General features: G+C 42.2%; 1 protein-coding gene across 1 annotated transcript; it reads right to left on the reverse strand.

The window, feature by feature from the left end:
* Nucleotides 1-3,957: 3,957 nt before the first annotated feature.
* On the reverse strand, nucleotides 3,958-27,839 carry TNFSF15 (TNF superfamily member 15). Its single transcript, XM_028529005.2, has 4 exons — nucleotides 27,459-27,839; nucleotides 13,677-13,719; nucleotides 12,667-12,714; nucleotides 3,958-9,492 (listed from the first exon to the last, which is right to left on the reverse strand). Exons 1-4 carry the CDS (start codon nucleotides 27,669-27,671, stop codon nucleotides 9,038-9,040), a joined length of 759 nt encoding a protein of 252 aa, XP_028384806.1. The 5' UTR covers nucleotides 27,672-27,839; the 3' UTR covers nucleotides 3,958-9,037.
* Between the last annotated feature and the right edge of the window lie 25 nt (nucleotides 27,840-27,864).

The raw sequence follows: 27,864 nt of genomic DNA on the forward strand, positions 1-27,864 counted from the left end.
TACTTCATTCTTCTTTTTTTTTTCTAGAGGAAAAAGGAGCAGTATATTTTATTTATAGTGGTTAAGAGCACTTAAGAAAAAGACTGCTTTATTGAGGTATGATTGACTTACAAAAAAACTGTAGAGGAAGGAGCATGGTTTTTACAATAAGCCAGAACTTAGTTCAAATCTTGGCTCCCCAGCTCATGACCTTTGGGACTTGGAAGAGCCAAAGCACCTCTTTAAGCCTCAGTGTATTTAGCTGTGAAGTGGAGGTAACAAGTCCTGATTGATAAGATTATTGTCAGAATTGAATAAAAATTGAGTAAATGAAAAGTGGCTCCCTGAGTCTGTTTTGTGGCAGGGGGTTGGTTCTCTCTTCCAGTTAGTTCTGGATCAATCCCAAAACAAGCTCTGGGATTAGCTGTTCGGTCGTTCAGGCTTCTTTCTACATTCTGACGTTCTCTCCTTCTCACTAGGGAGAGTTGGTTTGCAGTGGGATGTGGGTGGCATCTGAACTTATATTTCTACAGAAACATTAATGTTATAAATGTATTTTGTAGATTTTGGTTGGAACCTTCCCCTTTCACTTTCTTCAACCTGCTTCCAGCCCCTACCTACTAAAGCCTGTTTTAGCTTTGGTCAGGACCCCTGGGGAGAGACTGAATAAATCCCATAATAATTAGTTTCCCATCAGAAATTATTAACAAACATAATCTTCAATTGAAATTTGGGAGACAGATGCTAACAGGAAGGGACTGTACATTTGGAATTATATTTAATAGTTTGCTCCACAAACATGTATTAGCATCTACTTGATTCTAGCTTCCAAGAGTGAATGAGGAAGGCATCATCTAATAAAGGGAAGATAGCCAAGCAGACAATGAACCTGAGGTGGGGGCAGAGGTGGTGGTGTCTGTGGGGGCCCCTGGATGGGTCATTCAGGGAGGGCTCCATAGAGGAAGTGACATTTGAACTGAATCTTGGCAAACAGATAGGAGTTCACCACAAAGTAGGGGGAGGGAAGGTGTTCCCCCTAGAGTGAAAAGTAAGCCAAAAAAAAAAAAAAGAAGAGAAAAAGCAGTGCCCTAGCCAGTGGTGCAGAGGCCAGTGTATACCAACTCTCAGGAGCTGAATGCTAACTTTTCAGGAATTTTATGAGCCAGGCATTTGGGCCTTACTTTCCTGTTTCTGCTCGCATCAAATCCACAAGCACTTTGAATTTATTTTTGCTGTGTAGACTTCCAGTGGGGCATCTCTGATCCTTTTGCTCATGGACTATACCCTTTAGGGAGGAATCATGGTTCTGAGAACATAGTACTGGTGTTGATCAGACAGTTCTCTTTATTCACATGAATCCTTAGGCATGATGGTGTTCTCTCTGAGCCTCAGTTTACTTCTCTGTAAAATGGGCATTGTCCCCCAGATCCTATTCTCCTCCTCATGAAATTCTTAGGAGAAGGGATACAGGCCAGTAATTTTTCTGTGGTGTCAGATTGTGTTGAATGCCCTAGTGAAAGGGCATGATAGGGAGAGCTCCCTAGCACAGAGGGAGACAAAGTCTAGTTGGGTGTCATTCCTGACAAACAGTGGGGAGTGCCAAAAGGGATTCTGGATCCCCGTGCAGTGGCCACAGGGTAAATGCTTCCTATCCGAGAGTGTGGAGTGGAGATCTAGGGATTGGTGAGGTGGTTGCCACCAGCTATGCCAGAAGAGTCCAAGGTGCAACTTGTTTGATTTGGCTCAGGGACAGGTGGCAGCTGGCCAGAGCTCAGCCATCTTGTTCTTTGTCCCTGAAGGTCCTAGTCATGAGCAGTACCCACTGGGTGACTCACACTTGCTATCAGTCAGTAACAGTGTTGTGGTGTCGTTAAGTCCAAATGTTAATGAAATCAAAACACTGAATCACCCACATAACATGAGTCCCCCTTGATATTCTTACCTTTACACCATTTGTTTCCTTGAAGCTACTTATTGCAATGTATTTTTATTTATTAATATCTTTATGGTACCCCCTCACTATTTCAACTCAATAGTGCAGAAGTGTGGTGAGCCCAGTAGCCAGGTCTGTTTCACTTACAGCACCCAGCAGGAGCCCAACATATTGAGTGAGTGCTGCCCCTGGTTACATGGAATGGTGAGTGAACTGCCAAGCCCAGGGAAAGTCACAGTGGCTGGGTAAGCTGTAGAGAAGAGGGCTGTCAAAAGGGAACAGGATTCGCCAACCCCGGAGTTTATGTCCTGATTCCAGTTACTTTTCTATTTCCTGCACTATTGAGGTGAAAAGTCCCTGTGTGCCAGCTGGAGAGCTTTGCAGCATAAGGTACATGGGGGATTTTGCTTTCTCTTGGAGATACCCTCTTCTGTCCCCCCGCCCTGCCCCCTACATACCTGAAAAAGGGAAGCTCATTTGAGAGTCAAGCATAGAATTGAGACCTCTTTCTAAACTGAAAATGGAAGGAGCTTTACCTCTCGCTTCACACACCTCTGCTCCTCATTCTCAGAGGAGGAAATTGAGATCTCCAGATGTGAGGTGGGTGGCCCAGGGCTCAGAATTTGCCAGCTGGCAGCCCTGGGATACAGGTCCACTGACTCCAGATCCACTGTGTTTTCTACAGTTGTATCCTGGACTATTATTATTATTAGTGAAGATGAGGAGGAGGATTATTATTGTGTGTGTGAGTGGAGGCAGTGTAAACAGGGATGGCAGTCAAATATCTAACAACCAGTGTATTTTAAGCATCAGCCAACCAGGGCCACGTCTAACAAATGAGGACAGACACTATTCCTGGACATCCTGACTGAATGTTGGCTGGCCTCTGATTGGATGCTGAATATCCACTGCAGACAACTTGACAAAAATCAGGAGAGGCAGTTGGTTTTGTTTCCTTGCTCTAGAGTTCCTAGGGAGAGAGTCCTTTTGAGAACTGATGAAAGGGTTGTTTTTGGTGAGCTAGTTAGGTGAAGAATAGTTTTCACGTGGAGAACTGGCACAGTGACTTTTGTCTATAATTGGCTTTTATTAAATTTAGGACAAACAATTCATTTCTCTCCATAAATTTAAAAAACGTTTTGTTCATATCACTCCTAGGGATGTATGCATACAAGCTAAATAGAAAATCTGCATTAGGAAAGACATCAATACATTCTCAGGTTTCCCATTGGGAGAGAAATTTTTGAGACTGATGTTTTGGAGGAGAGCCTTACCCCCTTTTTTCTTAATTTATGTGTGATTTTACCTACAACTATTAGATGGAAACAGACAGTATTCTTTGTGACCATTTTTGACCCACAGAAATGGCAATTTAATATGGTCCCAATCTAATATTGGCTGAGCATCAATAGTGACTCCAGCCACTGTTCTGGAAAATGGAAGAAGATGGATGGGTTGAACCCCTTTAAATCCTACTGACTACTGTTTTCATGAGAGGCAGTGAGAGTTGGGTTCAAATTTTGGTTCCGTCAAGTACTAACTTGGCTGTCTCTGGCCTCTCTCTTTTTGCTAAGTATAAGTTTTTGCCACTTAACTACAGAGTCTTCTGATTTATAAAAGGAACTCAGTAGATTCCCTTTACTTCATCTCACCAGTGGCACAGTCTGTGGGATTTCACAGTCAATTTGTTATAAGATTTATTATAGTCTGTGAAAATCAGTTGTAGTCAAGTATGTGGAGAACTTGATGCATTTTTTAAATTTTATTTATTTATTTTACAGAAGGGAAGGGAGGGAGAAAGAGAGAGAAACATCAATGTGCAGTCACCTCTCTATATATGCCCCTTGTTGGGGATCTGGCCTGCAACCCAGGCATGTGCCCTGACTGGGAATTGAACCGGTGACTCTTTGGCTGTCAGGCTGGCGCTCAATCCACTGAGCCACACCAGCCAGGGCTTGATGCATTTTTAAAACCCACAAAAGTTACCTAGAAATCTTAACTTAGAAAAATATATCAATGAAGAGATTAACAAAAGATTGACTCAATTATTAAAATTCTGTGGCTTTTAATGCAAATTTATTAAATTACATCTATTAAATACATTAATACATACAACATTTCATTCATAGAGATTGGAACTGACACAATAGTGCCCAAAGACATGGGCTGCATACCAGTGAAATACGTACATAACAACATACAATATGCAGTTTACTTGGAGATTATGATGTTTTAACATAAAACATAAAATCAATAAAAGCACGTGGGCTTAACACTAAAACCACATAAACCCCTACATTTGTTTAATTCCTACACTCTGAATCAAAAGAGGGGAAAGTTACATATTTTAATGACTTTAAGAATAAAATAATTTTACTAAGTTCAGCTACTTTATTTGCTTGAAGCTCTGTGTCTCCTTCCTCTGGAGTATATGCGCCACAAGAATGAGACTTGCCTTCTGTGTTCCCTCTTTTCTGGGCTCTCCACCTCTGGGCAAGTGCTGCCATGTGACTGACATTCAAAAAAACTGATTCATGGATGAAATGGAAAGACTGCTGGGCTTGCTATCTGGAGATATGAATTCTAGTCTCAATACTGCTACTAGCTACTGTCTGACATTGGGCTATTTGTATCATCTTTCTTTCTTCTTCTTTTCCTTTTTTTTGTATCATCTTTCTGAGCCTGGGTTTCTTCACCCTTAAAATGATGTAACTTGGAGCAAATTCTACAGATTGCATCAGCTCTAAAATGCCACGACATTCTTTACCTGGCCAAGATCTCAGAGTTACTTTGTGTTGGATACTCTCTGAACAAGTGGGAAATGGCATCCACTTCTAGGCTGGAAGCCACTGAACTCTCAGCAAGGCCTCCCAGGTTCTTAATGATCAAAAAGAACACACAGAAGTTAATGAAAGAATGGAGTAATTATAGATTTAGAAAGACCTGATATATTATTTGATTCTATCTCTCCTCCTACCTCAGTGAAGAAATGGCTTCTACGAAACCCTTGAGATAAACCCTTTGCTTGAATATCTCCAGGAACTGAGAAATCAAATCTGGGGATATTCTGGTTTAGGGTAGAAAATTCCTTTGGTTATGAAGCTAGAAATGGAGATTCTGTAAGTACAACTCATTAGCCTTATCTCCTTCCTCCAAGGACACATGGAAGAAGTCTCCTCTTTCCTTTTATATTATCCCATGGGTATTTGATAAAACTTTTTATATCTCCTTCCAATTTCTCCTTCAGTTACTAAAATGAATACCATTTGCTAAGAGAAGAGGGTAATTGGCTGTGCCTAGTATTATGATTCAAGAAGATGGTACCCTAGCTCTAGATCTGCCATTAACTCCTTTTGTGGCCCTGACAAGTAACTTCTGTTTGATATGGTATTTTCTTCCTTAAATGGGATGATGTAAGGGGTTAGGGGGCAAAAGTATCTCAGAGCTTGGGAAGTTGCAAATATGGTTGTTGGTGTGGGACAGGACATTCTTCTTGGGCCCAGCTGCCAATATGATGTAATAGCTGTTAATATACAGGATAGTGATGCACATTGAAAAAAGAATTCCACTAAAATGGCAAAACATTTCCAGGACTCCAGGCCCTAAGAGAGCAGGAAATCTTAGGGCAAGCGAGTGCTGCATGTGTGTTGCAAGGTGTGGGATATAAACCACTCTGTCCTGAAGAATTAATCCCCAATGTCACAATCATGGAAACATGACTGGGAAAGGACTTGGAAAATACCTTGCAAGAGAATGTTGGCAATGGGCATGCCTCGTGCACAGTGAGCTAGTTGAACTTTTATAACCCAAAGGAGTTATTGACTCCTCTTGGGTGGAATTTCCTCTTGGGTGATGTAGCTTAGATTGAAATGGAGCTAAGGGCTTTGGCAAGCCCTGTTATTGAACTGAACCAGACATTTTTCAGGATGTGAAAAGTGTACCTTTTCACATTCTACTATAGTTTGGTAAAAAATTTTAGAAATTTTGGTAGCTTAAGCAATTCTGTTCTATCAAATAGACCCAAACCGTGCTAGGGTCAAAATGCTAGTGACACCATGCATTTTGATCATGGTTCCTGTATTTGCTGAGGGACACTGGCTCTTCAATGCACCTCTGTGTCTTCCACAAAGTTCTAATATTTTCAAGGGTGTGGCTGGCCAAACTTGAGCCCAGCAGGTAATAACCTCTCTCCACACTTGGCTTAGTAATGGGTTTTATCGTAGAAAATAGTATCTTTATTTTTTTCCCTTTTATTTATGGAAAACTGCCCTTAGGTAGCTATTTAAAAAAGTCACTTAGGCTAAACACAAATCATTTTGTTAATGATCATCCTTCATCAGATGGCACCCATTTTCATGAGAAAATATCCATGTGTCTAAAGTTAGCTGGCTAATTAACTAGCTAATACAACCAAAATAAATTAAAGGATCTGTAGACAGTGGAGCTGCTGAGCAGTTAGAATTAACACATCTGAGACTAAAATAATTTATCTTTGTGTCTCCAGGATGAGTAGGTACTCAATAAATGTGGAATTGATTTGAATTCAGCCTTTTGAAAGACATTGAATCAGCAAAGCACTTTCCTCCTAAATTAACTATTTTCCAAAGCATGTAAGCATGCTCCTTCTTCCCTTCTGAACTTTTGAATGCATTCCCATTACTACTTTTAGGGGGACACCACATAGTCTTAAACACCATTCTTGCCCTTCATTTTAAAAACTAGAGCATAAATATTTACCCTGGAAATAATGCCTGGGACTTGAGTCCTACAAGACAGGTTTGACTGGACCTTTCTGGGCAGTAAAAAATACAACATAGGGCATTCAGTCAATTCAGACAGGAAACCTTGAGCACAATACATTCTTCAATAAACAAGCTTATGATGGAAGCAAAATAACTATATGGTAGGATATTTTCCAAGCTTCGAGTCTTTTAGGATAGTAGGAAGTTCCAACTTCTTGAATAAACTTCTCGGTCCACCAGATGGGAATCCAAACAGTGGGCAGGTTTGAAGAGCCTGGGCACAAGGGTTCTTTTTAGTAGAGAAGATGAGCAGACCACTCTGGCCTCTTTCATTGCAAATCCTTCTCCACCCCCAGGTTGCTTGGTGCTCTCATGCAGATGCAGACAGAGCATTTTGTTTTCTTAGTGGGGGTGTTAATTCTTACCATGGAGACAGTCTAGAGTCATTGATAAAAGATTTGTGATCTACCAATAAATATTGTTCTAGGAGTTGGTCAGGGAAACATTCTTTTATCAAGCTGTTTTTATAGTTACTGAGAAACCTTTCCTTTCTGCTTTGAGAAAAGGGTAATTCCTCCCATCTGAGATGCCCTTTCCCCAAGTCCATCTGTTGTCCACCCACCTTCTTTCAGAACTCACTTCCTCTGTGTAGACTCTTCGGAACCAGGTGGAGGTGACTACACCCTTCTCTGTGCTTTCACTGAGCCCTGTGATGACTGTTTTGAGAAGCTGAAGGCTTTAGAGTCTTAACTTCCCAACTGAGAAACTGGAAATTAATGTTTATTTAATTATAATTTCAACAAACACCAATCAAGTACTGCTATACCAATCACCATGCTCAGGAGCCCCATCACACACTTCTCTGCCTCTGGAGTGTCCTGGCAACAAGGAGAAGAGTGATTTTGGTGTCAGGTTTGCCTTCAGACCCATCGTGAGGTCTCCCACAATAGGGAGTGTTTATAATAGAGTCTGAAGTGCTGAAGGTCACTCCCATGTCACACTGACATGCTCTCAGATTTCACAAATGCTTAAAGTTAACAAGTTTCATCCCCATGACCTCATTTGATCCTGGGGAACAGATTGGTGGATTCTTGCTTTACAGTAAGTCAACAGAGGCTAAAAGAGCAGAAATGCCCCTTCTACCCTTGCCATATTGATGCAGGAAAATGACATAGGTTAGAAGATATAAACCCATTGATGTGCAGGAGAGACCTCCTCAATGTCCAGCCTCTCCTGATTAGCTAATCCCATATTTAAATCCCTTTGAATATTTTAGAGAAAAATACTCATATAACAGTGCATATAAAGTTGTGAATCAAAATTTGAAGCTGATCCAGGTTAACTGCTCCAGATTTGGTGATTGACTTTTTTTTTCCCTGGGAGAGTAAGTCCATTGTCTCTGGGCATCAGTCACATTTGTTGTACAGTTGGTCTAGTTAGCTAGAAATCTGTGTTCAATTTTCTTGAGTGAGCTAAATCAGTTGGATAATTTACATAGTCGGGAGCACTCCAGATATCTTATGTAACACTGTCAGATACCATTTTTTTAATGACTTGGCGTTAGTCCTTGGAGCATGGTTCCACGGAGCATGTTGAGACACATTTAACCAGGAGCCATCTAATGATATATTCACATAAGTTTTGAGTAGAGTTTGTTTTGTTCTTCGTGGTATCTTCTGGGTAAAGGTAATACCCAGAACATAATAGGTGCTCAAGAAAACTGTGATGAATAAATGCTTTTGTTGTATTTTTGATATGCATGTGGAACTCATACTTCCTTGTTTTGATGCCTATGTACACAAAAAAGGGAAAGGTAGGTTTTCTCATTTGCCACAGAGAACGTCGTGAAAAACAATTTTTTTAGAATATTCGTGAAAAATACCTGCTTTTTTCATTCTTTTTCGGCAAGGTGTGAAAGTATGTATTTAGGGAATCTGATTAAGGATTTCTCCTTTGAAAGTATTACAGTTTTCTAGGGCTTTGGACTTTATTCAAGGCTCCTGAACGGAAGCAAATGCTTCATAATCAAGTTGAACGACAAGTTAGCCCACTGGTGACAAATGTGTAGTAGGAAAGTGTGGAAATGCTTCAAGTAGATCATCCATTCATTTGGTGACCAGCATTCTAATGTTTAGAAACTCACCACTCTCCCAAGCAACCATGATAATTTGTCTGCTTTCTTCTGCCTTTTTCCAATTGGTATTCCCATCAGTAAGGCATATAAAGTGTGACTTTTGGGTCCTAAGTTTCGTAGCTAAAATACTGTCATAGGCAAAATACTTGGAGAATGCTCCAAGAAAACCTGAGGCTATAATTACATATGAATGAAGAAAATTAGGAACTAGGAGGAGAGGACCTTTACACAATGACATCTGTCTTGCCCCTATAGCAAGAAGGCTCCGAAGAAGGTTTTATCTTCTTTTGTGTAATCCACCAAAGAGATGTCACTGACATTCACCATCAGCTTGTCCCCTTCTTGCAAGGAGAACATTGCCCCTAGATATATGGGTTGGAACCAGTTGCTGCTTATTTCACACACTGTCTTGGTCCCCATGAGGAGCTGGGTGGGCTCAGGGTAGCTGTCTGTTACCTTCGTGATGACCACAACGATGACATCTGGCTTGTTCAGTCGGCTCTCTTGGCTGATTTCACCACACTTGGATGTGATACCTCGAAATGTGATCTGGGAGTAAACAAAGTAGTCTCCCGACTCTGGGATCACCAGGAATTTATTGGTGTAGTTCATCCGGTTTTTGATGAAGGCCAAGCCAAGTTCGTGTTCCCAGTCCAGAGCTGGGAACTGATTTTTTAAGGGCTTTGTGGACGTTTGTCTTACAACTGCAAAAACAAGAGAAAGGATTAATTTGCTTGTGTTAGAACCTGTGAACTTTGCAAAAAGTGTCTCATGTTATTTTTAAAGAGTAAAGTGATGATCTAAAACCAATAGCTGACAGGCTGCTTGAGGAGTACTGCGGGGAAGGTGTGTGAGTGGACATTAGTTCAGAGAGTGGCATGTTAGGCCGATGACCTGGGGCAAATTACTTTGCTTCTCTGAGCCTAAGTTTTCTTATCTGACCATTTTAACTTTTACCTGAACCCTGTGATCCTGGAAAGGAGTGAAGGATAAGAAGTCTCAGTCACTCTTTCGGTTTGGGAGATGAGCTTACTGCAAAAACCCACTCTTCCTTCTGCAAATGGCTTAAGATTGACGGTGCCCCCTTGTTTACGCATGACATGGCCAGACAAAAGACCTTCCAATTTCCTATTTTTTGCCTCACAAATAATTAGCTGAACTGTTTTATCCCCCACTGATTCATTGGAACAAAATGCTTGTTAACGGAACTTTGATTAAGCTTTTCTCCTTCCTCTAGGTCCCCAAACTTGGGCCCACCCCTACCCTGAGTCACTGTAAGGTTCTGCTCTTGTCTTGCCAACCTTTCTTCCCCCTTCCCTCTGCCTATTGGTTTTTTCTAGCTTTGTTTACTCCTGTCTATGAAAAAAAAATCCCTTTAGCCTAACTCTGGGGACACTTGGAGACTTTATGGTCAGAGGATCTCACTATTGTATTAGTCCCTTCCCTCTGCCACATTCTCACCCTGCAATAATCCTTTTGCATAACGACTCTTTCCTTACAAAGTCAGGATTTGTTTTTTATTTGATATCCCTTTCCTTAAAAAAAAGGGAGATGATAATACCTGTGGAAAGGATGAAGAGAGATGGTATGTATAATGCTATAGTTACTAGGAATATTCTCTAAGTGACATTCACTTTTATTCCTCTTTTTGTTTCAAACAAGCTCTGCCACAAAGAGAAGACATTTTAGAGAGAGTCAAATGTTTTCTGTCACTCCCCTTTTAACACGGTGGTCCCAAACCACATGAAACACAGGCAGAAATTAATTTAAAAAGTCCACATGCAGAGATCCAGAACATTTTGGAAATTCTTCTCTGATATCAACAGGGCCAAAGTAAATAAGCTCATGTAATGGACTCTTGGAGTAGAAGGGAGCAGGGCTTCTTGGGTTGCTTGGACACCATTCCAATCCTGACTTTATAACTCTAGGTTGTTAATCAACCATGTAGGTTCCTTCTCCTCTCTGAGTCTCAATTTCCTGTCTGTGAACTGGAGATAAAGCTCCGTCCTACTCTTGTTCTGAAGATCTAGTGAATAAAAGAGGCATGGACATTTTCATCACAATGGCTGGATACAGCATTACTCAATACATTCTCGTTTTTTTTTTTTTTGCCAAAATAAGCTAACATATTTCATTTTGACAGATTAAAAATTAAGCCTACTTCATTTTACATATTTTTATATGTTTCTACGTTTGCATTATTTATATGTATACACTAAGTAGGACATATGAATTAACACTTTCATGAAGTATATCTATAGCTAAAAAATGAATAGAATTGAGCCATATTTCAAATAAAATAATCTGCAATAAACTAATACTTTTCAGAGAAAATAAAAACATTTTAATTTCCAAATCCATAGTAATCGCCATTATGTACTGCCAGCCACAGTTTGGGGACTGGTTATGTTTAAAGAAGCATTTAGCAATCTTCATACCTGGTGGCTGACTGGAAACCTTGGTTCCTGGATTTTTGTAAAGCATCTTTCCCATTGCTGACTAGACTATAGTTTTTTTTTCAACTATGATACATGTTCAGAATGTGTGTGGTCTCTCCTGACCCCTGCACTAAGTGGTCTCTGGAGAGCTCTGTTGGTTCTTTGCAAAATCTGTGAAAGGCATTTTTATTAGTCATCCATGATAGTCTCTACTCCTTCTTTGTTGGTGATTCAGTAGATTAAAAAAATTTCCTCCCAGATGATACAAAAGCAAAAATTATTTCATCTGTAGATATAGCAAGTTCTGTTAAATTACTATGCAATTGGCTCTGTCGACATAGCAGCAAGTAGGAGTTTGGGTAGGAAGTATGTTGTAATGGAAACAGTGCAGTTCTGAGAGTCAAACTCAACTCTCAGCTCTTCTTAGTCATGCCACTTGGGATAAGTGAATTTAGTTGGCCAAGCCTCAGTTTCCCTATCTCACTGGGCATAATAATATGCAGATTAAATGAAGCATATATGTAAAATGCCTAGCACAGTGTCTCATACATATTAGGAGTTCATTAGAACCTAGATTCCCTCACCAATTTCAACTCCTCCCATTCAATAGGAAGAGGGGTGGCACCTCCATGCTCAGTTTTTAAGAGTTTTCTGCCCAGCCTGTTCAGTGTCACCCATTCTTACAGGTGAGTATTGATGGCAGATTGGCATCTTCCTGGCCCTAATCCTCACGCAGGACTCCCCATGAACAGCTTCCTCTTGTACCGATATTAAGACAACTGTGTTGGGCCCAAGGATATTCCGCTGTGGGTTGCAGTTTTTTATATGTCAGGAGGATATGCTTGCTTTTTAACTGTAGTTTTTCAGTGGGTTTTTAACATCTTTCTGCACTGTTGGGCCTTTTTGTCTGGAGTCTTAGTGACATACACAACTCCAAGTATGAAATGCCAGGAATTTCCACATGACTTGGGGAGCTGGCCAACTGGTGTTACTATGAGATTGCTCTTAATCTCTTCACATCAATGTATATTCTTTGGAAATACCTACCTGAATGTAAATGTCCAATAACTTCATTTTGAATAGGGGGACAGATGGATTCGATAAATTGGCAACTCAAGGGATCATTCATCTTTGACGAGATTCAGCATTATGTGAATCTCAGAGTCTGAGGAAAGCCATTTCTGAATGACTGTGTGAATGAAAGTGAGAAACAATAGAGAAAGGAAGAGGGCTGATACCATCTGAAAGATAATGCCTAAGAGACCTGGACTTTTGGATCCCTCAAGGAAGAAAGACATCTGAAAACTGTTGACTGAGAGGAGGAGTCTGTTACTAAGGTATGTGATTTCCTGTTTGAAGCTACTAGAATGAGTTTTTGCAAACACAATGAAATAAATATCAGGCCCATTGTCTCCTGGAAAGCACATCAGGGAGAATTACCTGTCAGGTGTGCTCTTGGCTTATCTTCACCAGCTCTAGGAGGTACGTCTGTAAGGAAAGGAGAAAAATGCTTTGTATGAGTCAGAGGGTGACTAAAGTGAACACAGCATTTGGAGAGTTGCATGATGCCTGAGAGAAATATGCCTTTTCTCCAGCTTGGTCCAGTTCCCTTCTTACCGTTTTCGTTCATTTGTTTCTTTTTCTTTCTATCTATCTTTTATTTTTCAGGAACAGGGAAGACTCTGGGGAAAGTCTTAAACACAAATGAATCTTGGCTCTGTGACTTTGGATGAGTTATCTAACCTGTCTCAGACTTTGTTTTTTCATTTCTAAATGGGTACATTAATTCCTACCATGGATGTAGAGTGTTCAGAATCATTCTAAGTATATGGTAGTGCTCAGTAAAGCTCACCTTGCCTCTCCTTTCCTCCTACTGCTTCTGTGGAAACAAATTGACCTTTTGCCTTCTTCATGGTCCCCTTAACCATATCCAGTGAGGTATCTGGGTGGCCTAACAGAATAGTTTGGGAACCAGTGTGTGGCTCTATGACCTTGACAGACTCCTTTCCCTTTCTGGTCTTCTGTTTTACTATCAGTTCTCCAGAAGACCTAAAAATTTCCTTTTGGTATTTTAGAGATGATTATATTGGACTAATGTGTTCTAACTATAGTGATAAAGATGTTGTTGATGATTAAAATAAAAAAGTCTTTGTATTCTTTTGATGTGGTAAGCATTGTTTTAATACTTTTATACAAACCCTGGAGGCAGGTACTATCATAACCATTTTTATAGATGAGTAAAATGAGACAGAGACAGGTGAAATATTTGTGTAGAGACCGTCAATCCATAGGTCTGCACTTGGCCATGGCACCAGTTTGCCTTCTTAGTGGCTGGAGAGGCCCCTCACCTTCCCTCTTGGTTTGTATTCCTCTGAACCTCCTGCATACCAGAACTTTTAGATATGTTTTTGTTCCCCACAAGAAAAGGCATCAAATATAAGCATACTTACAAACTCGCTGATGTGAAGGTCCTAATTCCTGTACTTTTGGAGTCTGTTGGGAAAGAAAGATATGGTTCAGATCGTCTGTGCTCCTTTTGACACCAGTATTCACACAGTTGCTCAAAGCATTGATATGATTAAGATGCTGCCTCTACCCCACCGGGGTACTCTGAGCTGAAGGAAATGGAGATGACGATATTTGTTGATGGGACTCTTGCACCCAAGCTCTTCCCTTTTCCTCCTCCAGCATCCTAATGACCTTTCTCTCTCTTACCCTTGTCTCTGAAGCTCAACTTAAAGGTTCTGTCCCGAGAGCTTTTCTCGTTCTCTTCTAGGGCACTCTAACATCTTGTCAATGGTTCTATTATTATTTGAACAAATTGTGGCACTTGTTTCACTTTTTTCACCACAATTTAAAAATTGTAACTACTTAAAAAGTGATACAGAAAAAGAAGTAATCATTATGATCTCCTTCTTCTCAGTCTATTCAATTCTTGCTTCCTTGTAATACATGGTGACTTTTTCTTCATGCAATCCTAGTTTGTAAGCCATTTCAGATACCACATGGTAATGGGAGAGTAACTGCTTTGGAGGCAGACAGACCTGGACTTGAATCCTAATTCCACCATTTATTAACAATATAATCTTGAGCACTGGCTAGTGTAGCTCAGTGGATTGAGCATACGCCTGTGAACCAAAGGGTCACCAGTTTGATTGCTAGTCGGGGCACATGCCTGGGTTGCAGGTCAGGTCCCCAGTAGGGGGCACACGAGAGGCAACCACATATTGATGTTTCTCTCCTTCTCTTTCTCCCTCCCTTCCCCTCTCTCTAAAAATAAATAAATAAAATATTTAAAAAATGAAACAAAACAAAACAATGTAATCTTGAGCAAGACACTTTTCTCCTCTGAACTTTGGTGTCCTTATTTGTAAAATGGGAATAATAACATCCATTGCCCTAGAGCAGGGGTGTCAAACTCATTTTCACCAGGGGCCACATCAGCCTCGAGGTTGCCTTCAAAGGACTGAATGTAATTTTAGGGCTGTGTAAATGTAAGAACTCCTTAGCAGTTAAGCAAGAGCTCTGTGCTGCCACCGGGCAGAAACAAGGTGCCGGGCCGGATAAAAGAAGGTGGAGGGCCGGATTCAGCCTGCAGGCCTTGTGTTTGCCACCTGTGCCCTAGATAACCCTGAGGTTTGAAATGAGGATCAAATCAAATGAACGAAATAAACTAACAAAATAGAAACAGGCTCATAGATACAGAGACTAGAGTGAGCCGTCAGAGGGGAGGGCAGTTGGAAGGCTGGGTGAAAAAGGTGAAGGGATTAAGCAAAAACAAACAAAACAAAACAAAACAAAACAAAACTCATATACACAACAGTAAGGTGATTACCACAGAGAAAGGGGGGTGGTGGGAGATAGAAGAGGGTAAAGGGGAGATAACTGGTGATGGAAGGAGACTTGACTTTGGGTGGTGAACACACAATACAATGTACAGATGGTGTATTATAGAATTGTACACTCAAATGCCATCCTGATAAATTCAATTAAAAAAAAGAAAAGAAAATGTATGAGTTAGTTCAAAGAAGGCATGGAAACTGAGGGAATCACCACTTACATGCCAGAATAAAAAGCTTAGGAGCAAAACAAAGCTCTTAGCTTAGGAATAAAATCACCATCTTACATTTTATAATGTTTCCAAAGAGCTTCTCTGATACGATTTTGACTCAACCCAGAGTCTTATGATTTGGTTTTTATAATTGCTCAGTCCACATCAATGGTAATCCTCATGTCCCTGTGGACACTTGATCGGTTTTACATTTTAAAACCTATGTGTGTGTGTGAGTGTATACCTGTGAATTAAGAATTGTGTGTCTGTGTGAGTATAAGAGAAGGCAGCTCCATTGGTGGGAAAGAGTGTTTTTGCATTGGTGTACCTACATGTGTCTGTAGTGTGGCATCCTGTGCATGGATGTCTCTACATACACATGTTTGATATAGCTGCACCATTTCTGAGCCTAGGTCTATGAACAGTTCTGTGATAATAGTTGTTCTGTTAGAACACAGATGGTCAGGCTCTTTTTACTCCTAAGCCACATGTCCTAACCTCTACTGGAAGCCCTCCTGAGACAAAGATCTTGTCTTTGACTGACAAGCTGACCTCATGGTCTCTCCAGCTCCCTCTTCTCTGCTGTCAATGATACCTCCACTTCTTCTCCTAAGATACCAGGCCTAAGTTTTGCTTATTTCTTCCTCCACAAACCCAAACTATCATTTCTATTTTACAGTTTTTCTCTTTCCTGAATCTACTCCAGGCCTCAGCATGGTGCTTGCCTGGATTCTTCCAAAAAGCTCCTAGCATAGGTCTCACCTGCACCTGGGTTCTTCTCTTCTCTAATCCATCTCCTGGCCTGCTTTCACAGGACTTTTTCTAAAGCCTTACTTTTTTGAGACAATTATCTTGACATTCAAAATCCCAATTTATCATTCCAGCCCCTGAGGTAGGGGGATCAGGGGAAACTACCCTTGACCTGAACCTTACAGGCCACACAAGTATTAGCCAGGTGATAAAAGGCAATAACCATTTCCAACAAGGCCAATAGTTTGTGCAAGAATAAGGAGGCCCAACAGTTCATGGGAGCAGCTGGGGAACTGCAGGGATTTCTGCTGCCAGGTGAACATACTACTATACATTTAGCATAGGGTCTTGAGTACAATGGTCTTTGAAAACCAAAACCAAATGATACGACTGCTTGTCCAGCATCAGTAACTTTGATGGGCTCAGGAGGTGGAGAAGCACCCTAAAAATGAGCTTATTTTGTAGCCTGCTTCCTTACTTGCTGTTGACAGAGCTGATAAGGAATCAGTCCTTTGGCAAGGCAGAAAACTGAAGTTGGGGTTCTCAGAGAGAACTGGGGAGAGCTTGGTTTCATCCCCTTGTATAGGGAATGGTACCCTGATTAGTCTTCTCTGACTCATTTATTCTGCTAAGAAATCTCCTTGAATATCCTGCTTATTTTTGGCTAAGCAGACACTCAGCTAAGGGTTTGGAGCATTCTTTTGGGCTCATAATCCCCTTGTCATTAGCATGAATTTGGGATGTGAGCACATTTCTCTCTTTGCTCTGCTGCATTTCTCTAACTTGGGCCACTAAATATCTGAAGGCTGTGATAGTGCCAGTTGGCAGGTGTTGAACACAATATTCCCAGAGTCCCCAAGAAGAACATCAGCTGGGACTCTTCTTCCAAGAACAATATCTAAAGCTTTCCATTGCTTTTTCTCTTAGTAATGACTTTATCATGAGAGGAAGATTATTGCAACAGGAAGCAAGAGTGAATGAAGAGAAGATTAGATAGGAGGAAATAGTACTATAGTTTATTTGGGGAAAGGTTTATACATTTGAGTTGGTTTAATGTCTGCTCTCCAGTTGGTTGCAGGCAACACCAGGCCAACAAAATGTTTGTTGTTGTCTAACCCTGACTCATCTCCATTGCTTTTGGGTTACTCTGGGGTACCCAGGAGAAGGTGACTTCTGAAGCAACATTGGCTTCCAAATCCAAATAGACACAATATTCAAGAGCACCCCAGAAGAATATGATTTATTTCCCCCTAAATGCCTTCTTAAACCACTGGCTGAGAACCAGGACCCTATTTTATTTTCCCTCCTACATATTTATCACTTCCTGAAGTGATATTACTTATATGTGTATTTATTGCTTTTCTCTCTCTAGTAGAATTCAGGCTGCATGCAGGCAAGGACTTGGTCTGTCTGTCTTGCTCACCACTATATTCCTCCTGCCTCTGCCAGTGCCTGCCACCTCCACAGGATTATTCAATCAGCAAAATACGCTGATGCTTGGGCATCAGAAAGACAAGCAGAAAAGAGAACAGAGGATGGAGTAAGGTTAAGTTTCAGTGCCTTTAGCCAGAGTTTTGCAATCCAAAAAACTAGGAAAGAGAACTTGTTATTTTAGAATTCATGCAAAGTTTTGAATTTTCGTTTAGATAAAAATAATTTAATTATGTAGAGGTAGGTAGCCAAAATCTTTTAGGCCTCGGGCCTCTACAGATTTTTGTCAGGCTCTGCTTGGAGCAGTCATGGCTCTAGAAATGTTTTTTGGAATTTGGGAGCTTTGGTCAGAAGTTAGAGCCAGAAAAGGCCATAGTGTATGTCTATAGGCATGCCTGTTTATGGGATGGTGGAAGCCTACTACCACCAGCATATATTAGCCTGAGCAAAGCAAGTGGGGCTTTTTACCCCTTAGTTCCTATAGGTCATGAATCTTCACTCTCATTTCCTTTTCTTTCTTTGTTTATTCTCAATTGAGGGGGGTATGTTGATTGGAAATCCCTGACTGAAACTAACCATGACCTACTACTGTGGGCATTTTTTTGGATTACTCTGATCCTTCATATAGGAAAGAAGGAGGATGGAGGAAAGGAGGAGACTACCATTTGGTTGAGTGCTTGCTGGGTGCCAGGTCCTGTGTTGGGTGTGTATGTGTATTCCTCATCTGATACTCCAGTTACTCTCAAGGGAACATATTACCTTTTTATAGCCTTTGTAAGCCAAAGGTCAAAGAGTAAATGGAGGGTCTGGGACCTGGACATTTAGACCAAGTATAGACCCTGGCACATAGCAGGAGCCCCATGAACATTAGCTGAGCACATACAATGGGAGATAGAACCTGAAGCAAGATGGTCTTTTGAGATTATCTTCTTGGTATATTCCTCAAAAAAAAATCCCTTCAGTATATTTTAACTAATGACCCATTTAGTCTTTCTCCCATCTTCTGTAGTCTCTCTCTAGTATTATATTCATAAACAGGAAGAAATACCCATTGCTTGCCCACAGTTGCAAATGCCAAAGTGTTTTATGAACTATAATATCCTTTTAGCACCTCTAGGAGAAAGATAGACATTTGCCTCCTTGTCTTCTCCTCTTGCTTTATCTCAGTTTGTACTTGCACAAGGATAAATCCACCTAGAAATGTTTTATTCCAAAGCCCTTCCATTTCATCATCTGCTAAGTTGTGCTAGACAGGTTTTTAATTTACAGGCAATATTCAGAGTGGTGCAAAGCAAAGACTGTGGTGTTTCCAGAAGAACAAATATGAAAATCCCAGCTGCATTATTTCTAGGTAGTCTAACTTTTGTGTGTTACCTGACCTCAGTAAGACTGTTTCCTCATCAGTCAAAGCAGACAGTGATTCCTTCTCCCAGGACTATTGTGATGGCTAAGAAAGACCATCCAGCTCATTTGTAGATACCCAGTGCATTTTCCATCTTTCTTCTGGGCTCAATAAATGCTTTGGCATATGTTGTTGGTTCTGTAGAGCGTCCCATTGGTTTCATCATTTTAGTGATAAACAGAAGCCACTCTGTCTCTTTGCGGCAGATTGGGATCCTTTAGGAGCTCTGGAAGGTTTTCTCCTTGTCCCAACAGGAGAGGTTTCCTCAGTACACAGTTTGCTTTTGAACTTCTGCCCTTTCAGAATGCAAAGGGATTGAGGGAATGGAATATACACTCCACACATTTCAAAACCTAAGCTAGTTGCTGCTGTCAACTGTGGGGATGACCTCTTGCAGCCATTGCTCTGCTGCAGCTGGGCATTGTGTGGTCTGTCAGGTGAGACTGCTGGGCACTGACTGATGCATGTGTAGACTCTAACAGGTGAACAAAGGGATCCTGGAATCCCAAACTAGAAGCTGCAGCAGATGTTTGGGATTCACACCCATAGCTTACTTGCCCTCCCTTCTTTTGCACTTGCACCGTTCACCTATACAACCTTTGCCCTTTGCACACAGCCTGACCTTTGGAGTGAGTTGGGCTTCTCTTCCAGTATGCCAGGACTTCCTGAGGCTACAGTAGGGGCAACTGAGCACTCAAAATTTTGCAATCTACAAAGCACTTTTATCTCAGCTATGTTTGTTTCCTCTAGACAACTCCAAAAGGGGGTTATTATGTTTGACCTCAGGGGAAACAGCTTGAGTGAGATAAAAGAGCTCATTCAAGGTGGAGTGGGTAGGGAAATAATGTCTGTTGAGCATCTACTTGACAACACTCACTTTTTTGGACATCTCCTTGCAGAACTCTCAGCACAGTCCTATGAAGACAGCATGTTACCCTTCATATTTTATAGATAGGGAGTGTAAGGCTTAGGGACATCAGGTACCCGTGCATCCTTCCATCCCTCTCTCCATTCAGCAGCACTTAATGAGTGCCTTCTGTGTGTTAGGTATAGCCATTACAGGGTGCAGCCAAGAGCGGGGAGCAAATAGGGATTTGGAATGGGGTCCAGAACTCAAGGTGTTCAGGAAATATTAGGAAGTCCTCACCACCCTTCCACCCCACAGATGTGGGTTGGGGGGAGGGACAAATGGAGCAGGGCCATTGAGAGCTGTTTTGCATAGCAACAGCTTTGCAGCTAACCTCTGGCATGGTCATTTAACATATCTATAACCTTTAACTGGTTACATAGATATGTTAAATAGCTGTGGCCATGCCCTGAGCCAGGGATGGAAGCAACTTCCCTCCAAGATGTAACTGGGAGGCAACTCCCCCCAAGTTACAGCGCCTGTGTGACAGCTTGGAGATGATTGGCTCCATGACATGGGGCCACACCTACCCACACACACTATGGCAGCCCAGTAAAGCTGGAAGGATATGAGAGTGATGGCAAGTATAGCCAATTGTGGGAGCAGTTGGAAATGGTGCTGCAGAGGAAGATTGGCACAGGGATTTAAACCCAGACGGGGAAGCCATTGAAGGGAGAACCATCAGGGTTTGCCAGAGTGGTGACTCCCACGGCCATTGTGCAGAGAGGACAACAGCCCTGTGAGAGAGAATCACCATGTGGCTTTAGCAGAGAACCGCCACTTGGCTTTGGCAGAGTGGCAACCCCCCTCCTCGCAGCCATTGTGGAGAGAGAACCACGTGGCTTTGCCAGAGTGGGGACCCCCACGACTTTAGTACGGGGAACCACCACCTGGCTTTAGCAGAGATCCCGGAGACACAGCTGATGGCATTGGGAACCGAGGGAGGCCTACCAGCCAAGCACAGATTACTGGGAGCAACTGGGGGCTGCCTGAGCCATGGACTTCTATTACTTTTCCTGAGATATGGTACCCCAGACTGGGCAAAGGGGGGAAGGAAGGACTGTGTGTGTTTTTGGGTGTTTTAAGGGACTTTAGGATTTTGATGAAGACATTAGGTCACTACTTTAAGTTTGTTTAGCATTACTTAAACATTTCCTTTCCTTTTCACAAATCTCTGGCATTAAGAGATGTTTTTCCTCTGGCGGCAGACATAACGAACCTGGGGCGTTCCTTTTGGGTAATAGTATATTGCCCTCGGGCTCTCCTTGGCTCCTTGTGTTCTGTAACACAGCTAGGTGCTCTCAGAGGAGGAAGGAGACTAGCATTTATTGAGCACTTAACTATGTGACAGGCACATTTCAGGTGTCATTGCTAAGTCCTCCCGACCACCCCAGGGGACAAATAATTTGTTGGCATATACCCAGAGGCAGACTCTCATAGTGTTGAGAAGGAATGTGTATGGTAGATCTGAACCCTGATGTCCCAGTGTAACTGTAGGACTGGGCACATGGCTTAACTTTACTAAACCTCAGTTTCATCATCTCTAAAGTGGAGATTACAGTAGAACTTTTCTCATTGTGAGATTTCAAGGATTGACAGAGAAGATACATGTGGTAATGAAAGTAAATATGTGTCTCATGTGTTTGTACTGGACAGGACACTAAGGACTTTATAGATGTGATCTCATTGTTTTTCTCAAAACTCTAAGTATGAAAGAGCTTAGAATGGAGTCTGGTATGTAATAAATTATTATGAGGTCACAAGTGTGATGTGGTGAAGCCATGACTTTCCTTCAGTCTGTGTCACTCTGAAGCCTCAGTGGGCATCACTATGGGGTCCCCTTCTGGGAGGAGATGAAGAGGCCTCAGGGAAATGCATGTGTGGGAAGGAATAGGGGTACAGGGAACAAAGACCTTGCAGGGATTTTCAAGAATGTGTGGAAGGGAGGTTGGAGGATACCAAGGAGAACTTGGGGAGAGTGTATACAGATGTTTCTAGAAATAGGACCTGGGAGGGAAGGCCAGAAGGAGGATACTGGCACAACTCTTGGAAGCAATGCCTCGTATGGCTGCCCCAATAATTCATGGCAGAGTACTGGTGCCCACTCTGCGGCAGTCTTGGGACTGAGCCAGTGTGGTGTATTCTGTCATGCCTGGGCACAGTGTCAGGAGAAGATGGAGGCCTGGCCTATAGTAACCCCTCCTGAGGACAGAGGAAGCAAAGGCCCAGGCCATGGTCAAGTGCAGGTGGGTCAAAAATGGATTAGAGTGTGGGTTGAGGGAGCAAGACCAGGGTAGAGAAGGGGGCATGGAGGTAGCTTGCAAATACCAGACACCAAGAAAAGCCCTCCAATGCCCAAACCTGCTCTCTGGCCTGGCAATGGCAAATTCCAGAATAGCAGGTGGAGAAGTTGTTTCCTATGATGTAATTTCCATGAACAGGGAAATCCCCTAATTACCATTTAATAACCTGCCACCTTCTACCAGACACCATAAGTAGTATTTTGTTTTTAATTTTCCCTGTGTCATACATAAAGAAGCTAAGGCCCAGAAAAGTTAGGTAACATGGTTAAGAAGTGGCTAGGTCAGAATTCAAACTGGGTTTGAACTTCTGACCCATTATTTTTCTAAAATGCAAATCTACCTAACATTCTCCAGGAGTTTAAATATCCTAAAATATTTTACCATGTCTATTTTTTTTGTATAGGTAACATATACATTTTTCACACAAGAGTATATGTTTAAAAATGTCTCTGCCTTATCGCCCAGCCACCTGTTTTCCCCACCTGGACAGAGCAGAGTCATCAGCCTCTTTTGTCCTCTTCCTGAGATAGTCTGTGCCTTTATAAACATATTCACGTATGTGAATGTGTATTATGTTTTCAGAAAACTAAGTGTTCCATATTCTATCTGCTATTACATCCTTTGCTTTTTCCTCTTAATGATATATCTTAGAGAAATTCTCCACCCTTACATATGGAGATGCCTCATTAAAAACAGACTAACAAAGAAAAAAAAACCAGTGGCAGTTGCAGCTTTCCATTGCATGGGAGGACCATGATGTATTTAATTGATGCTGTATTTATGGACATGTCACCTAAAGGCATTTATCTCAAAACTTTTCACATATAATTTTGGTTTCTACTCTACAACTTACCTGGGTAATGAGTTTGTCACATTGAATCTTTCCTTACATAACCAACCCCTGAAGGAAGAATCTAGTTAAAACACACACACACACACACACACACACACACACACACACACTGACATAATTCTGGTAACTGTTTTCATTGCTGTTTGTAAAAACCTGCAACATTCCTACCATTGCTGTTCCTTTTCCAATCTCTGATTTGGGGGCCCAGCTAGAATGGAGTCAGTACTGTTTGTTTATACAATGAAGGCCAAGCGACTGTAGAAATAGAATCTAGGTTTGGTTCTGTCCCCCCAGCTTCAACCTGCTCTATGACCCTGAACTTTTTCTTCCCATCTCTGGTCCTCTGTTTCCTCAATTGTAAAACAAGGAGATAGGACTAGATCAATGGTCAGTAAACTTCCTCTAAAGGACTACACAGTAAATATTAACTTGAAAGACAATATAGTCACTATCACAATTACCCAAGTCTGCTGTTGTTGCATGAAAACAGCCACAGACTGTGTGTAAGTGAATGAGCATGGCTGTGTTCCAATAAAACTTTACTTACAAAAAATGGGAAGTGGGTAAAATTTGACTGACCCTGGGACTAAGAGCATATCCATCTCTTAGTTTCTATAAATCTGTGAAGAGCTTTCCTTTGCTACTTAGGGGAAGGGAAGGGACAAACATCCACCTAGTGCCCTCATTGCCAGGCACTCACTGGGGGCCATACGGCACTTGGAATCCTCATAGCACTTCAGTCAGGTAGGCGATATGGGAGAACTGAAACTCAGACAGGTTGTGTACTTTCCTCAGTCTCTTTTTTTTTGAGCCCATTTTCTTAAGTCTCAATGCTTTTTTATGTGGGATTACAAGAGATTCTTAACAATGCCAACCTCCTGTGGTCGTTACAAAGATGGAAAGAGGAAGTCCCTTAGAGCAGTCCTGGCAGAGGGAACAGAACATTTGGAGTGCTGGGGAACAGAGGGAAGGCAGGGTGGCTGGGGGCCAGTGATGGGGGCAGGGCAGGGGAGGGAGAGTGGTAGAAGGTGAGGCCACGAAGAGCCATGGCACAATCCAGTGAAAGTGTTCAAAGAATCATTTTGGCTCCTGGGTGGAGAATCAAGCCCAGGCTTTGTCTTTACAGAATTTTGTGTTTTACATGAGGGTGATCCATTCATTCATCTATAAAAAGGGTGGATGGAAAGTGCTTTCCATGATCATAAAGCTTGATTGTGAGTGGACATAGACAGGTGAGGAGGCAACATGGAAATCAGAAGAGACCTAGATTTGCCAACACAGGGACTTGGTTTTATGACCTTGAGCATTCACACAGACTCTCTCGCTTCAAGTTCCTCATCTGCCAAATGGGACTGCTCACCCTCCTCACTGCATTTCTGGGTTGCTGTAAAAGTCTGGTTGGATCTTCTTTGTGGGAGTTAATATTGTGTTATTATTATTGTTATCACCATTGGCTTATCTTCTGCCTCTGGGCTTGCTCCTCAGGGCTGTGAATGTATTGGAAGAGGGGGATGACCCTCCTTTACTTCTCTTTGTGTTAAAGTTGATTGCTTTGGGCCTGGGACATTATAGATCCTTTGAAGACAAGATAGGCCATTTTTTTCCCTCAGTGACCTGGGAGCTATCTCCCTGAAATGTAAGGGGCAATCTGACACAATGGAGGGAGCATCAAGCAGGAGGTCAGATGGTCTGGTTTGCAGCTTTAGGCTTTAGAACCTTAAACGGCCTTGTTAATCTCCAACAGAGTCTGTGGCCTGGACCTCAGACCACACTGACTTCCTTCCCTCCTCCAGAAGCCTTCCCCCGAACCTCCTCTGCCCCCAAGGCTGGGCTAGGAGAACATCTGGAATTACACACCTATTACACATAACCTATTTTCTTGTCATGTGTCAGACTTGGAGCTAGCTAAGACCAAGATCAGGTTCTCTTGGTAGTTGTCTGGTGTGTGGCATAGAGTGACAATTGTATCATAATACGTGGGTGAGCATAGTTCTCCCCATTGGAAAAGTATGAACTGACCTTGTACATGACTTATTGGTGTTGAAGTATTGATAGTAGTATCCTCTTTTGGTGGAAAAGAAACAGCCCCCCCCCCAAAAAAAGAAAAAGAAGCCATGTGCCTATTTTCACAAGGCCAGAGTTGGCTGAGCTGGGAATCAAGCTTAGGTTTCTAAGAGCCATGACATTTCACTGTTACATCCACACCCACCCGAGCTCTGCTCTGTAACCTGGTTTTCCCTCCTTGAATCTCATTTTCTTTAGTCTCCTCAGAGCTGCTTATTGTCTGTTGGCCACTCTCATCCTTCTTGGCCCTTCCTATACCCTTCAAGGCTGACCTCTGGGCATACTTGCCCTCTGGGAGCAAAGTGGCCCCAGAGGCTCCTCCCCCTTCCTCCTTTCTCCCTGCTGTTTTGGCAGACTGCTGGCTTTACTCAGCAGCTCCTCCAGGCAGGCCCCTTCCTTCATGTGTTAGGTCCTTCGGGTTTCTCTAAATCTCTCCCCTCCTTTTGCCCCTTAATGCCAAGGTTTGGTGACCTGCCTCTCTCTGTTGCTGTTCCTCAGGATGCTGCCAGCCCTGGAGGTTTCCTTTAATTTGTCTGCATCTCAGCAAATAGACCCTTCTTTGAACCCATTTTTAGTTCTTTAAACATTCTTCTTTAAACTCTCTTCTTTGAATGGGCCAGCTGTTTCTTTTCAGGACCCCAATTGCTGCATGTGCCCCAGCCTCACCCCCATTTCCCTTTGTCTTTCTTCTGATGCACCAAGAAGTTACATCTACTGGCCAAACCACAGCTCCAAATGTTCCTACACATCCACTCTTCAGGGAGACTGCTTTAACTAAAACAGGGTGCTGCTTTAGACTTTTCATCCCTTGAGTACCTCTAGTGGAGCAGGCACTCAGACTGGTGGTCCTCATGAGCTTCTTGTCTAGAGACAGCTCCCATCTCAAACTTTTTTCCTGACCGGGCAAGTCACTGGGCCCCTCTGCACTGGGCATGGTGTTCCATCTAATTGTCTTCCAGATCAACATAAGTGTTCTCTGGCATCTATGACAACATAGACATCGTTTTGAGCAGAGGGAGTGTTTCCTTTTAGAAGGCAGGAGAGTATAGGTTATTGGAGTCACTCAACTCCTCGTCAAGAACAACTGACTCTTTCTGGCTAAAGATGTCAGAGTCCCAGAGCATCAACTGGATGCTGCAATTTGGCTTCCCAGGAAGCAGCACCATGCTGACCTTGGGGTCACAGCCTGAGCTCTCATGCCCTGCAGTGCTCCTCTAACATAAACAGCATTTCCAGTGGCCTGTGTCTTTCTACATTTTGTGAATAATGGCATGTGGCCTGGGAGGCAGCTGCCTGAATCACACAGTCTGTTTGCCGACCCCGATTGGGTGTGAGAGTTACACATTGGCTTCAACTTGCTGTCCGTGTCTCTGCTCTGAAGTTGGCCAGCACTGCTTGGAAGCCAGGTTTCCAAGTAAACTGACTGAAAGGCCTGTTTACTCCTATGGAATGTAATACTTTGGACTGAAATTAAATCAGTCATCAACAGATTATGCAAGAGCATTTTTAAAAAGGGGTATTACTTGAAAGGCACAAAAGGCACATTCTTTAGGCTTTAAGGTGTTTGATGTTCCTAGTTCAGAATTGTAAGTTTTGACACCTGTATCCCTTCATCATTCTCCTTAGACCACATATATGTGTATACACACATATACACGGATGTATATATGTATAACACACACATACATGCATATATGTATATACACACATACATGCATATATATACAAATAAATTTGTGTATTTATTTATTTATTTGACTAAGCTCCCCAAAACCCCACTTACCCCCACCTCCAGCAAGACATGAATGATACACAATCTGGCAGGCAGTTCTTTCTGGAACATTGAAAAAGAGCTGTTCTAAACCCATGTAAGGGGGTTGATTAAATAAATTATTGCACATAGATATATAGGGATATAATACAACCATCTATATTCTCACACTGCTGTAAATTTATTAATAATTTCAATGATAACATATTAAGACACTTAAAATAATCCCATCCTGTTAAAAAACATGAAATTATATACCCCCAAATGTTAACAATTTGAAGCGGTTACCTCTCTGGGGTTATGGGTAATGATAATTATCTTCTTTTCTTAATCTGTGCTTCCCAAATTTTTTCAATGATCATTTGTTAGTTATGTAATTTAAAGAGGGTTTTCTTTCTTTTTTTTTTTTTAAAGGAAAAGCACTTGCCCAACTTATCTGTGTACTACAATTATAATTATCTACAAGTATGCGGTTTGGTTGCCATATAAACATAAAAAGGGACAATTCATTCCATGGAAATATTGAGAACAAACACCAAATTGGGCCTCCCCACCCTCACAGTCTGCATTTCCTTTGTATGTTGAAGCCAGGAAGAAAAGGAGGGTGATGGATCAGGGAGCTCTGTCCAAGGTTGCATTAGCTTGCAGATGCCCACAGAGGGTCCACTGATCCCCCAGGGCAGCTCAAAGTCCTGCTTACCTGGAACACACAGGCCTCTCCTTGGGCTCTGAGCTGGCCAACGAGCAGGTAGGTGGTGAGTCCTGCCAGGATGGGGAGTGACACCAGGCAACAGGTGAGAGCCCAGCGGGTGCTGCTGCTCCTGGCTCTGGCTTTAGGCTTGCAGCTGTCGTCCTCGGGCAGCATTTCCACACTGGCTGTTTCCCCAAAGCCCAGCCCCAGATCCTCTCCCATGTTCCTGCTGGTCTGGAGACAGATCTGACTCCCGGGTAGAGAGACCCCCCCATTAAATAGAAGACCAGCTCTCACAGTGGGTGAATTAATCACTGCCTACTCCTCCCCCTGGCCCCTCCTCCTCACCCCTCCACAACACACTGCACCCCGCCCTGCTAGGGAATGTACCGCCTACAACAGAAACCAAGTTTGG

Source organism: Phyllostomus discolor, chromosome 3 (genome assembly GCF_004126475.2).
Source record: "Phyllostomus discolor isolate MPI-MPIP mPhyDis1 chromosome 3, mPhyDis1.pri.v3, whole genome shotgun sequence".
Lineage (NCBI taxonomy): Eukaryota > Metazoa > Chordata > Mammalia > Chiroptera > Phyllostomidae > Phyllostomus > Phyllostomus discolor.